Here is a 13,700-nt window from a genome sequence, read left to right on the forward strand (position 1 = left end):
AAAAAAAAAAAAAAAAAAAAGTCTGGGGTGGAAGGCAGCCATCAGAATATTTAAATGATTCCTCAGGTGATTCCAATATGCAGCAGTTTGAGAACCACTACCAGAGACTATGTCCTTTCAGTTGCCAGGCACAGCCATGGGAAGCTATGGGAAGTTTTAGAACAGAAGAGGAGCCTAGTTTGGAGTTTAAGGAAAATCAGTCCTTAGGAGAATAGAATGTAATCTTGTGTGAAAAGGGTCCGGAAGCCCCAAGGGCAGTGGCAGGATCCTGCTAGGGTGATGGTGATCCGCCATCCCAGTTTCCTCAAGACCGGGGTGTCTCCTGGGACACGGAACCTGCAGTGCTAAAACCAGGAAAGTCCTGGGCAAACAGGGATGCTTGGTCACGCTAGAGTCTCCTGATGTAGTTCTGTTTTCCCAGATTTCTGGGGAGACTAATGCCACAGACTCCCCCTTCCAGAAATTCCTAAGAAAAGGCTGTCCATCTCCCTGGGGTACATTCACCTGAGTCTCTGAGCCCTGGCAGGGCCCATCTCTTCTTCACCCAGCAGAGAGATCCTGGCCTATGGAATATAATTTAGCAGTAAAAAGGAACAAAATACTGATCCACACAAGAATCTAGATGACCCTCAAGAATATTAGCCTGAGTAAAAGAAAACGGATGCGTAAGAGTTACATACTGCTTAATTCTATTTACATGAAGTTCCAGAACAGGTTCACCCAATCTGTTATTTTAAAACAATCAGGCCAGGTGTGGTGGCTCACGCCTATAATCCTAGCACTTTGGGAGGCAGAGGCAGGTGGATTGCTTGAGCCCAGGAGTTCAAGACCAGCCTGGGCAATATGGTGAGACCCCCGTCTCTGCAAAACATACAAAAAAAAAAAAAAAAATTAGTGAGCTGTGACTATGCCACTGTACTCCAATACTGGACAGCAGATCAAGGCCCTGTCTTATAAAAAAGTCAGAATAGTGGTTGACTCTGGGGAGTTGGAGATGAGAAGGGGGCAATAGCTCACTGCAACATTTCAAGTTTTTGTAGAGATGAGGTCTCACTATGTTGCCCAGGATGGTCTTAAATTTCTGGACTCAAATGATCTTCCTGCCTTGGCCTCTTAGTGAGCCACCACACCTGGCACTACGCTTTTGTTAAAATTCACTGAATCATGCAGTTAACACCTATGCATTTTACTATATGGATATTTTACATCAAAGAGGGGGGAAAAACTATGAATGAATACTGGGCTCTAGTTAACAATGAGCATGCAGGCTGGGCGCAGTGGCTCACACCTGTAATCCCAGCACTTTGCAAGGCCCATGCAGGTGGATCACCTGAGGTCAGGAGTTCAAGACCAGCCTGACCAACATGGTGAAACACTGTCTCTACTAAAAATACAAAATTAGCTGAGTGTGGTGGCAGGTGCCTATAATCCCAGCTACTTGGGAGGCTGAGGCAGGAAAATCACTTGAACCCAGGAGGCACTGGTTGCAGTGAGCAGAGATTGCACCTCTGCACTCCACCCTGGGTGAGAATGAGACTCTGTCACAAAAAAAAAAAAAAAAAAACGGGAACAAAACCTAAGTCTGATTATGCTTTTCTGCTCAGAACCCTCCATGATACCCAGAGGAAAAGCCAAGTCCTGACACTGGCCTCCGAGCAGGGCGACCATAAGTTCTGCTGGCCCAGCTTCTGCCTGTCTTCTGAAGGGTGTGATTAGTACTGCCCTTGTTTTCATTCTCCCAGTGTGAAGGATAGATTAAGTGTTTGCTTGCCCTGCCTGCCAGGCCCAGCCGACCTGAACTCCCTCCCCGGCCCCTCCCTCCCTCCGCTCCAGCCACACTGGCTCTCTCTCACCCTGGCCATTCCCTCTGCCTGGAATGCTCTTCCAGATACTTGCAAGGCTCTCTCCCTCACCTCCTTCCATCTTTTCTTCAGCCTTTGCCTCAGTGAGGCCCCCGCCTTGACCCAGCTTAAAATCACACCCTACTCTTTCCCCATCTCCCGTGCTGTGCTTTCTTTTTCCAGAGCACTCTAACTTCCTGCTTAGGATATAACTGCCTGAAGGCAGATGCCATGAGGGCAGGGATTTTTTTTTTTTTCTGTGTTCTTTTTTTTTTTTGAGACAGAATCTCACTCACCCAGGCTAGAGTGCAAGTGGTACAGTCTAGGCTCACTGCAACCTCCGCCTCCCGGGTTCAAGTGATTCTCCCATCTCAGCCTCCCTAAGTAGCTGCGATTATAGGCGCCCACTACCACGCCTGGCTAATTTTATTGTATTTTTAGCAGACGCGGGGTTTCACCATGTTGGCCCGGCTGGTTTTGGACTCCTGACCTCAGGTGATCCGCCCACCTCAGCCTCCCAGAGTGCTCAGCCTCCCAGAGTGCTCAGTCTCCCAAAGTGCTTGGCCTCCAAAAGTGCTAGCCACCATGCCCGGCCATTTATTCTGTGCTCTTTATGCTGCATCCGCAGGTTCTACAACAGTGCCCAGCAAACAGTAAGCACACAGTAAGTACCTATTGCTATGAATAAAGGGAATCCTCTGCCCTCCTGGGGCTTCCAGGCTGGTGCTGAAGACCCAAGCAGACACGGACCATTACAAAGCAACAGCCACCACTCCACGTCACAGCAGAGGAGGGGTGAGGGGCTGAGGGAAGGCAGAAGAGACACCCCAGAAGCTGAGGCTTGAAAACTGCATTGGCATCTGCCAGGCGAAGAGGGGATGGGAGGGGCTTTCCTGGTGGGGCAGCCAGTGTGAGCAAAACCCAAGGGGTGAGAGACAGCAGCAGGCATCTGGGGGCTGTGAGCAGTTCAGAGAGTGGCTGCAGGTGTGGGTACGCAGCAGGCTGTGGGCTCCATTCTGCAGGTAGTGAGGACAGGAAGGTTCTAACTGGGGCAGTGGCATGGACAGATTTGGGTTTCTGGAAGATTGCCCAGCTACTGGGTGGAGCATGGATTGGAGGTGGGCAAGAGGGAGGCAGGGAACCCCACCAGGAGGCTGTTAGTTTTGTTGGCACCTAGTAAAGCAGCGTTGCCCTGAAGAAAGGGGCTAACTGGAAAATTACTTAAGACAGAGACCCTACAGGACGTGGTGGTTCCTGGAAGGTGACTCTGACTCCTGGTGTCACCATTTTGGCTGACTCCTGGGATGGTAGGAATAGGTTGTGGGGAGGATGAGGCTTGGGTCTCTGGGATATCCCAATGGAGATGTGATGCAGCCATTTGGCTCCTGGAGTCTGGAGGTCGGGGCGGAACTTAGAGTCAGAGAATGAGGAACTGTTGATTCAAAGGGCAGGTGAGACCTAGCAGGGAGAGTGTGCACAAAGAGAAGCAAGGCCAGGGCAAGAGACAGTTCCCAGACCAGGAAGAGGGGAGTGGCCAAGGACGGATGAGTGCTCAGAGGGGAGGAGTCAGTGAGCCCCAGAGGTGGGGCCCGAGTGCCAGGAGTAGAAGGATTTCCACAAAGAGAGTGTGGACTTGGGGAGGAGGAGGGAAGGGGACAGCAAGGTGATAAATAAGGGCTGTGGCTCTGGAAGACATAGCTTTTTAAATTTACCATGTTCACTATTTTTGTTAAGATACAGTCATGCAAGCTGGAGTGCAGTGACACAATCATATCTTACTGCAGCTTCAACCTCCTGGGCTCAAGCAAAACTCCCACCTCAGCCTCCCAAAGTGCTGGGATTCCAGGTGTGAGCCACCATATCCAGCCAAACAGGCTTTTTTTTTTTTTTTTTTTTTTTTTTTTTTTTGTTGAGATGGACTCTCGCTCTGTTGCCCAGGCAACCTCTGCCTCCCAGGTTCAAGTGATTCTCCTGCCTCAACCTCCCGAGTAGCTGGGACTACAGGCATGCACCACCATGGCTGGGTAATTTTTGTATTTTTAGTAGAGACAGGGTTTCGCCATGTTAGCCAGGCTGGTCTCGAATTCCTGACCTCAAGTGATCCACCTGCCTCGGCCTCCCAAAGTGCTGGGATTACAGGCGTGAGCCATCATGCCAAGCCCAAACTGGCTTTTAAACCAGGTCAAAGAATGGGTCACTGAGAGGGTGGGGGCATGCCTGGGCTCAGGACAGTTTCCTAGACCCCGTGACCAGGAGAGGGACAAGAATAGGGGAGACTCAAACGTTAGCTTCTCAAGGCTGCTCAGAAATGGACACCCCATCTGGGACCAGGCTTCTGTCCCCAGCCTCAGGGACATGAGAGTCTCTGGTATCCTCATCTGTAAAATGGGGCAATAGGACAAAACCTGCCATTTGTTGAGCACTTATTACGTCCCAGGCCAAGGGCTGTCTCTCCATGTGTGGCCTAATTTAACTCTCAGAATACTCTCGCCAGGCTGATGTCACTATTATCTGTTTTTTTTTTTTTGAGACGGAGTCTCCCTCTGTTGCTCTCCTGAGTAGCTGAGATTACAGGCGCCCACAAACACGCCCAAGTACTTTTTCTATTTTTGGTGGAGACGGGGTTTCACCATGTTGATTAGGCCGGTTTTGAACTCCTGACTTCAGTAATCCAACCGCCTCAGCCTTCCAAAGTGCTAGGATTACAGGTGTGAGCCACCGTGCCTGGCCTTTTATCTCCATTTTATAGATGAGAAAACAGTGGCACAGAAAGGTTCAGTCACTTGCTCAAGGTCATACAACAAATGAATGCAGATGCTGAGATTCAAACCCGGAACCTGAATTCTGAGCTTCAACACTGCACCACTAACCCACACAAGGGACTTTCCTATCTGCAGAACACTATTGTCCCTCGGGAGTGGTTGAGGGGAGTCATGAGGTGGCCACACACACAGCAAACAGCCGACATTACCATGAAGAATGGCCCTCCAAAGAAGTCCACATCCGAATCCCCAGAATCTGTGCATGTGTTGCTTTATATGGCACATGGGCTTTTGCAGGTGTGATGAAACTAAGGATCTTGAGATAGGAAGAGTGTTCTAGATTATTCAAGTGGGTCCAGTGTCATCACAGGATCCTTGGAGGAGGGAGGCAGGAGAGTTAGAGAAGATATGACGATGGAGAGAGATTGGAAGATGCTACACTGATTTGAGATGAGGGAGGGGCCACAAGCCAAGGAATGCAGGTGGCCTCCAGAAGCCAGAAAAGCAAAGAAAGAGATCCTCCTCTGGAGGGAACTACTGCTGAAACCTTGACTTTAATCCAGTGAGACTAACTTTGGACTTCTCCAGAACTATAAGAGAATCAATGTCTGTGGCTTTTTTTTTTTTTTTTTTTTTTGAGATGGAGTCTTGCTCCGTCACCCAGGCTGGAGTGCAGTGGCTCAGTCTCGGCTCACTGCAACCTCTTGAATTCAAGCAATTCTCTTGTCTCAGCTTTCCGACTAGCAGGGATTACAGGTGCCCGCCACCATGCCCAGCTAATTTTTGTATTTTTAGTAGAGATGGGTTTCACCTTGTTGGTCAGGCTGGTCTCGAACTCCTGACCTCAGGTGATCCACCCACCTCAGCCTCCCAAGGTGCTGGGATTATAGGCATGAGCCACCGTGCCTGGCTAATGTCTGTGGCTTTAAGCCCCTATATGTGTGGCAATTTGTTAACAGCAGCGATAAGAAACAGTTATACTACATTGCAGCAAGCCTGGCTTCCTTGGACAGTGCTGGCTCCACCATCGCCACTGCAGCTGCTGTGGGAAGCATCCTTACATTTCCTTTGTTTGTTTAGACAGGGTCTTGCTTTGTTGCCCAGAGTGGAGCGCAGTGGTGCAATCATCACTCACTGCAGCCTCGACTTCCAGGGCTCAAGCAATCTTCCCACCTCAGCCTCCCAAAAAGCTTGGACTACAGGCGCACACCAGTATGCCTGGCTAATTTTTTCATTTTTTTGTCTCGCTATGTTGCTCAAGCTGGTCTCAAACTCCTGGCCTCAAGCAGTCCTCCCACCTGTGCCTCCCAAAGGCCTGGGATTACAGGTGTGAGCCACCACACCTAGCCTACAGTTTTTAAAGCCTCTTTAAAGTTTCAGTTTGGTCCTCTCTGAACCTCAGTATCTTTCTTCATTAAAAACAAAAATAGGGCCAGTATACATGACCCTACAGGCACAGAGTGAGAGGGCCTTATATTACTTGAAGGTTCCCACAAACCCTTGGGGCAGATGAGGCCTGGTTATTGTTCCCATTGCTCAGATGAACAAACTAATGCTGAGAGTAGAAACAGCCTGCCTACAGCCACTCAGGGAGTAACAGAGCCAGGACTTGAACCAGGGCTTCTGACTTGAGTTCTAGCACAGAGGTTCATGTGTCAGAGCCCAGCTCGCATGCCACCTCCTCAGAGAAGCCTGCCTGGAAAACCCCAGGCCATTCATGTATTCATGAAGCAGCTGCTGGGACTGCGCTGTTCCCAGTGTTGTGTGGGGCCCCCTCAGGAGCCCACAGCCTCGTAGACAAGACACACACACACAAACCACGGGTCCCAGAACAGCCTGATAAATGCTGAAACAAGGAGAACAAAGCCCAAGAGGTTGCTAAAGCTCAAAAAAGGGGAAACTCACTGAGCCTGGAGTCAGGGAAGGCTTCTCAGAGGAGATGGTGATTAAGATGGGGATAAGTTAGACCCACCCAGAAGTGTGGACAGGCATCCCGGGTGGAGGAGGGGCTTCCTCAGGGCAGAGAATGGGTTGGTCATCCCAGGCCCCCAAGTCCCTCTGGGCCTCTGTGTTATTATGTATGAAATGTGAACAGGCCGGGCGCAATGGCTCGCACCTGTAATCCAAACGCTTTAGGAGGCCAAGGCAGGAGGAACACTTGAGCCCAGTAGTTTAAGACCAGCCTGTGCAATGTAGCGAGATCCCATGTCTACAAAAAATAAAATTAGCGGGCTGGGCGTGGTGGCTCATGCCTGTAATCATAGCACTTTGGGAGGCCGAGGCAGGTAAATCACCTGTGGTCAGGAGTTTGAGACCAGCCTGGCCAATATGGCAAAACCCAGTCTCTACTAAAAATACAAAAATTAGCTGGGCGTGGTGGCAGGCGGCTCTAATCACAGGTACTCAGGAGGCTGAGGCAGGAGACTTGCTTGAACCCAGGAGGTAGAGTTTGCAGTGAGCCAAGATTGTGCCATTGCACTCCAGCCTGGGCAACAAGAGCGAAACTCTCTAAAAAAAAAATAGTGATAATTAAACAAAGAAATAAAATTAGCTGGGTGTGGTGGCACGCACCTGTGGTCCTGGCTACTTGGGAGGCTGAGGTGGGACGTCAAGGCTACGGTGAGCCATGATTGCACCACTGCACTCCTGCCTGGGCAACAGAGCAAGTCTGTGTCTCAAAAAAAAAAAAAAAAAAAAAAAGAATCATAGCCTAGCTACCCAGAGTTTTGATAACTATTAGGCCCAGGTGAGGGCTGAGCAAGAAGAGACGTCCTGGGCCTCCTCCCAGAGGAAGAGGTGAAGGTCGGGAGATAGGGCAGACCCGGGAAGTACTGGGAGGCAAGGTCCTGGCTCAAGCCCCCACCACACACTACCTTGCGGTGGGACTACAGGAAGGTCCTCTCAGAGCCTCAGTGACCCCATCTGAGCAATGGAGCATGAGACAAAACTGTCTCCAAAGACCCTCCCCAGCCCTGACGGGGAAATGACATGACACAAAATTACAAAAGGGTCTTTATTTGTAAAAAGCCAAAGGGGCCCCTGGGGCAACAGGACAGGCAGGCCGGCTTCTCAGGGGTCGGGGGCATTTGGGCAGATGCGCTTGAGTGGGGGGGCGCCCTCCGAGTCCTCTGTGTCACCCTGGGCTGCCTCAGGGACAGGTGGCACTGGCTCAAAGACGGGGTAAGCTTCGGGGGCCTGGAGAGGAAGGGTGGACAGGCGTGAGCTCCACCGAACCCAGGCGTCCAGCCTCCGAGCCTCTACCTTCTCCAAAGCCTCTACTCCCCTCCCCTCCTGGGCCCAGGAGGCAAGCCCAGGGCCAGATGCTCAGGACGCAGAGGAAGCAGGCACCAAAAACAACAACGACAGTGACACTGTGTGGAGGAACGAACCTGATACTTGATATTTCTGAAAATGCATCGAGGTAGCTTCGTGAGAAACGTCAGAGGTTTACGAGGGATTTTCTTACGCTAATTTTACAGTTAAGATATTTTTTGATATTTTTTGAAAATGCATGGAGGAGCACCATGATTTTGTCAGGCTTTATTTATTTATTTTTGAGAAGGAGTCTCGCTCTGTCACCCAGACTGGAGTGCAGTGGCGCGATCTCGGCTCACTGCAGCCTCCACCTCCCAGGTTCAAGCAATTCTCCTGCCTCAGCCTCCCGAGTAGCTGGGACTACAGGCACGTGCCACCACGCCCGGCTAATTTTTTGTGTTTTTAGTAGAGACGGGGTTTCACCGTGTTAGCCAGGATGGTCTCGATCTCCTGACCTCATGATCCACCCGCCTCGGCCTCCCAAAGTGCTGGGATTACAGGCATGAGCCACCACGCCCGGCTTTGTCAGGCTTTTAATGGTCTCAAATCAGCCCTGATCCAGCCCTTAGCACTTTGTCTCTGAAACACCCTTTCTTTTTAAGTCCCAAGAACCCAGCCCCTAAACCTTCAGCTCGGTCCCAGGTCTGCCTCTCCTCCAGGGCCTCAGGATGCAGGCTCCAAGCCTTCGGCTGCCCCAGATCCCCCATTCCCTCCAAGACCCAGGAGTCTAGCCTTCTGGCCTCTCTCACCTCAGCTTCCAGCAGTTCTGGAACAGGTTCCTCCTTGGTCAGCATTGGGGGTTCGTCGGTGCTGCCAGCAGTTATGCCCCCGGGATCTGGAACGTCAAGGTAACAAACATCCCCTAAACAGCCACTCTGTGCCAGCAGCACAGACAGTGGGGGAAACAGACGGTCACAGGCCCCAGTCACAGAAGGCAGAGGGCCACGGGAGCAGAGAGGACAGAGCAGGAACCTGGCTGTGCCCTAGGAAGCAGAGGAGGGAACACTGACGTGGGACCTCAAGGGTGAGTGGGTCTTGATGTGGTGGACAGACAGGAAAGTACAACATGTGAGGCAGAGGGAATGTGTGCTAAGTTGCCACAGAATCCGGGCTTGGACTGCCTCGGTTCAAATCCTGACCTTGGGCCAGCTACTTAATTTCCACGGGCCTCAGTTTCCCCATCTGTAAAATGGGGATAATGATAGTAATTACCTCATGCGGCTGTTGTGAGGGTCAGATGAGCAGATGCAGGTAAAGCACAGTGGTTGGCACACAGTAAGTGCTCAATAAATGCTTGCTACCGTTTTTATAATAGCAAAGGTATACAAGTGCTTGGCACTATCTAGACCCAGACCCAACCCACAGTCCCACATCAGGATGTTCTTTTTGTTTGTTTGTTTGTTTGTTTTTGTTTTTGAGATGGAGTCTCACTGTGTCACCCAGGCTGGAGTGCAGTAGCGCGATCTCGGCTCACTGCAGCCTCCGCCTCCCAGGTTCAAGCAATTCTCCTGCCTCAGCCTCCCTAATAGATGGGATTACAGGTGTGTGCCACCATGTCGGGCTAATTTTTTGTATTTTTAGTAGAGACAGGGTTTCACATTCTGGGAGGCTGAGGGAGGAGGATCACTTGAGCCCAGGAGTTTGAGACCAGCCTGGGCAACATAGTAAGACCCTATCTCTATAAAAAATAACAACACTAATTAGCTGAGCGTGGTGATGCATGCCTGTAGTCCCAGCTACTCAGGAGGCTGACTGAGCCCAGGAATCCAAGGCTGCAGTGAGCCATGATCACGCCACTGCATTCCAGCCTGAGCGACAGAGTGAGACCTTGTCTCCAAAACAAAAAAGCAAAGCTTAAAAAATATTAAGGAAAAAGTTGTTCTGGCAGCTGTGTCGGGGTGACTAGAAGAGACCAGCTGGAACCAAAAACGGGTGAGAGATGGGAAGGCCAGGGACAAGGCAGGGCCTGGGAGGAAGAGGTGCCAACCAGACGGGTTTGACTGCATGGAAGAAAGCAGAGCTGGCTGGGCACAGTGGCTCAAGCCTGTAATGCCAGCATTTTGGGAGGCCAAGGCAGGTAGATCACGAGGTCAGGAGTTCAAGACCAGCCTGTCCAACATGGTGAAACCCCATCTCTACTAAAAATACAAAAATTAGCCAGGTGTGGTGATGTGTACCTGTAATCCCAGCTACTCGGGAGGCTGAGGCAGGAGAATTGCTTGAACTTGGGAGGCGGAGGTTGCAGTGAGTGAGATCGTGCCACTGCACTCCAGCCTGGGCGACACATTGAGACTCTGTCTCAAAGGGGGAAAAGAAAAAATGCAGAGCTGAGGAGGACCCAGGCCCAAGATGCTGGCTCACTGGCTGAGTTACTTCTCTGGGTCTGTTTCCTCATCTATAAATAGGGATCATAACAAGATCATCACCCTTATAAGGTTGTAGTGAAAGTTAAATGCGAAAAAAACATATAAAGTGTTGGCAGGGCACGGTGGCTCACACCTGTAATCCTAGCACTTTGGGAGGCGGAGGCGGGCGGATTACCTGAGGTCAGGAGTTCGAGACTAGCCAGGCCAACATGGTGAAACTCCATCTTTACTAAAAATACAAAAATTAGGCCAGGCATGGTGGCTCATGCCTGTAATCCCAGCACTTTGGAAGGCTGAGGCAGGCAGATCACTTGAAGTCGGGAGTTCAAGACCAGCCTGGCCAACATGGAAAAACCTTGTCTCTACTAAAAATACAAAATTAGTGGGGCATGGTGGCGCATGCCTGTAATCTCAGCTACTCGGGAGGCTGAGGCGGGAGAATCACTTGAACCTGGGAGGCAGAGGTTGTGGTGAGCTGAGATTGTGCCATTGCACTCCAGCCTGGGCAACAAGAATGAAACTCCGTCTCAAAAACAAACACACACAAACAAAAAAACAAAAATTAGCTGGGTGTGGGGTCATGCCTGTAATCCCAGCTACTTGGGAGGCTGAGGCAGAAGAATCGCTTGAACCTGGGAGGCAGAGGTTGCAGTGAGCTGATATCACACCACTGCAGTTTAGCCTGGGCAACAGAGCAAGACTCCATCTCAAAAAAAAAAAAAAAAAAAAAGGCTGGGCATGGTGGCTCATGCCTGTAGTGCCAGCACTTTGGGAGGCCGAGGTGGGCGGACCACCTGAGGTCAGGAGTTCGAGGCTGGCAAAACATGGAGAAACCACATCTCTATTAAAAGTACAAAACTAGCCGAGCATGGTGGTTCATGCCTATATTCCCAGCTACCCAGGAGGCTGAGGCAGGAGAACTGCCTGAACCTGGGAGGTGAAGGTTGCAGTGAGCCAAAATTGTGCCATTGCACTCTAGCCTGGGCAAGAGTGAAACTCTCTCAAAGGATACAAAGAAAAGAAAAGAAAAAAACCCAACCATGTAAAGTGTTTACCAGGGTGCCTGGCACACAGTAAGAGCTCAATAAATACTGTTGTTATTCCTGTTATTATTAATCACCCCATGACTATCACTATTATTTATTCACTCAACAGATATTTACTGAGCACCTACTCTGTGTCCCATATTATTCTGAGAATACAGTAGTGAACAAGATCACATAGGGCCAAGCACAGTGACTTACGCCTATAATCCCAGCACCGTGGGAGGCTGAGACAGGAGGATCATTTCAGGCCAGAAGTTCGAAACCAACCTTGGCAACATAGCGAGACCCTATCTCTACAAAAAATTTAAGAGTTAGCTGGGTGTGGTGGCACACACCTGTAGTCCCCAGCTACTTGGGAGGCTGGGGCCAGAGGATCCCTTGAGCCCAGGAGCTTGAGGCTGCAGTGAGCTATGATTGCACCAGTGCACTCCAGCCTGGGTGACAGAGAACTTCTCTCTAAAAAAAGAAAGGGGGGGGGGCGGGTATGGGTGTGATGGCTCACACCTGTAATCCCAGCACTTTGGGAGGCTGAAGATGGAGGATCGCTTGAGTGAGTGAGTTTGAGACCAGCCTGGGCAACATGGTGAAAACCTTGCCTCTACAAAAAATACAAATGGCATATGCCTGTGGTCCAAGCTACTTGGGAGGCTGAGGCGGGAGGATCGCTTGAGCCCAGGAAGTTCAAGGCTGCAGTGAGCTATGATCACACCACTGCACCACTCCAGCCTAGGTGACACAGTGAGACCCTGTCTCAAAAAAAAAAAAAAAAAGGATTAATATGGGCCCAACATTCAGGAAACTGACATGAGAGTGAGGAGAAAGATAAACTAGTAAAAAATTAATTTACATGAAAGTCTCAGACAGTGATATGTCATCTATAGATCCTAAGAGACCAGAGGAATGAGACAGCAGCTACAGAGAGATTCTGCAGGAGTCGGAAGGCACCTTGAGGAAGGTGCACAAGATGGGGAGCAGGTATAGGGATAAGCTGCTAGGTTAGACTCTGGAGAAGACAGGACTTAGAGGAGAGGGCTCCTGGGAGGTACCTGGTCCTACCTCTCTCTTGGCCCAGCCGTGGGGGCTGAGCCTCCTCAGGGACCCCTTCTGGGGGTCCGGCAGGTGACACAGGGCGGCTGGGCTGGGGGGTGCCCCCAGGACTGGGCTCTGTGCCCTTTTGCAGGGAACCTTCCGAATGGAAACTCTGGTTGCTGTTCTCATCTGTGGGAGCAAGAGCCGAGATGGTTGGCCTGAGATCCCTAATACACTCCTTCAGTCCCCACAGCCCTCCGCATTTCAGGATCCCTACCTACCATTGAGATCCAGCAGGATGAGAGGGCCACCCCCTCGGGGACTGGCGCCCCTGCCCCGACGTTCCCGGCCACGGGATCTCTCTGCCCCGCCACCTGCCCGCCTTCGCTCCTGGGGGTTAGAGGATTAGGGTCAGAGCTCTTGGAAAGCCCCACCATACACCTAAGGAAACTGAGGCACTGAGAAGCAAAAGGGCTCGAACTCAGGGTGTGGAACAGAAAAGAGGGAAAAAGGGGAGGAGCTGCTAATGATGGTTCCCATCTGTCTGTTCTGCTGCATCTGAGGTCTCTGGGAGCTGGAGGTCGAGGTCAGGGTGGGGAGGAGCTTGCCTGAGGTTGCACAGATGCAGGGCCTTGTGGGAATGGGGGTTGCTCACCTCCTCCTGGGGGTCCACCACTGGCACCCACTTGAAGATACGAAGGGAAGTGTCGCCCACAGTCACCCATCGCTTCTCCCTGTGGGAGGGTGGGGGACTGGGTCAGAGAGGCCTGAGGGGAGACCCACCCCCCCAGGAGCCAGACACATCTGGGGGTACCTGCAGAGGTTGGGGAGGCACAGGAGGGTAGCAACAGTTTTGCTAATGGGGCATAGTTACATGGAGAAAGAGAACCCTGCAAACCCCAGGGCACAGGTGGTGGGTGCCTCTAGAGAGAGGATATGATCTGGGCCCTGGCTCTGCGGACCCCTGGGGCACACACGGGGGGCGTGGCTATGGTCCTGGCCCGGGATCAGAGACCTGCAGATCTCGGGGCGCACTTGCAGAAGGAGTGTCAAAGCTTTAGGGGGCGGGGCACAAACGGGGGCTCCCGCTCTGGGAGGGCACGACTGGGGACCACGCTTTGTAGACCCCCAGGAGTAGCCAAGGGAACGGGGACAGAGCCCTGTGGATCCAGGGCAAAGCTAGTGGGCGGGGATACAGCGAACACCGGGGCCCAGAGCTGGCGAGGGCAGCTTAGACGCCTTAGGTGGTGGTGGTCCCGCCGTGTCCCGTCCCTGGCCCCCGGGCAGCGCTCACCATCTCCGGACCTTCTCGATGGTCGCCATCACCTTCTTGATGTCATC

The 13,700-nt window shown here is 51.6% G+C and overlaps 1 protein-coding gene across 2 annotated transcripts in view; it reads right to left on the bottom strand.

The window, feature by feature from the left end:
• The window catches only part of BCL7C (B-cell CLL/lymphoma 7C), a 71,785-nt gene extending 58,085 nt beyond the window's left edge, over positions 1–13,700 (bottom strand). Inside the window, exons 1-6 of one of the 2 annotated variants that reach the window (XM_011982495.1) lie at positions 13,654–13,700; positions 13,015–13,093; positions 12,641–12,749; positions 12,387–12,548; positions 8,668–8,753; positions 7,603–7,798 (exon numbers count right to left, since the gene is read on the bottom strand). In XM_011982495.1, coding sequence (XP_011837885.1) covers positions 7,673–7,798; positions 8,668–8,753; positions 12,387–12,548; positions 12,641–12,749; positions 13,015–13,093; positions 13,654–13,682 — 591 coding nt within the window. In that variant the 5' untranslated portion in view covers positions 13,683–13,700 and the 3' untranslated portion in view covers positions 7,603–7,672. Of the gene's footprint in view, positions 1–7,602; positions 7,799–8,667; positions 8,754–12,386; positions 12,549–12,640; positions 12,750–13,014; positions 13,094–13,653 lie in introns of those variants that run through there. The other variant, XM_011982494.1, reaches the window with a different exon arrangement.

The sequence above is a fragment of the Mandrillus leucophaeus genome, unplaced genomic scaffold, assembly GCF_000951045.1.
Source record: "Mandrillus leucophaeus isolate KB7577 unplaced genomic scaffold, Mleu.le_1.0 Scaffold24, whole genome shotgun sequence".
In the NCBI taxonomy this organism is placed as follows: Eukaryota; Metazoa; Chordata; class Mammalia; order Primates; family Cercopithecidae; genus Mandrillus; species Mandrillus leucophaeus.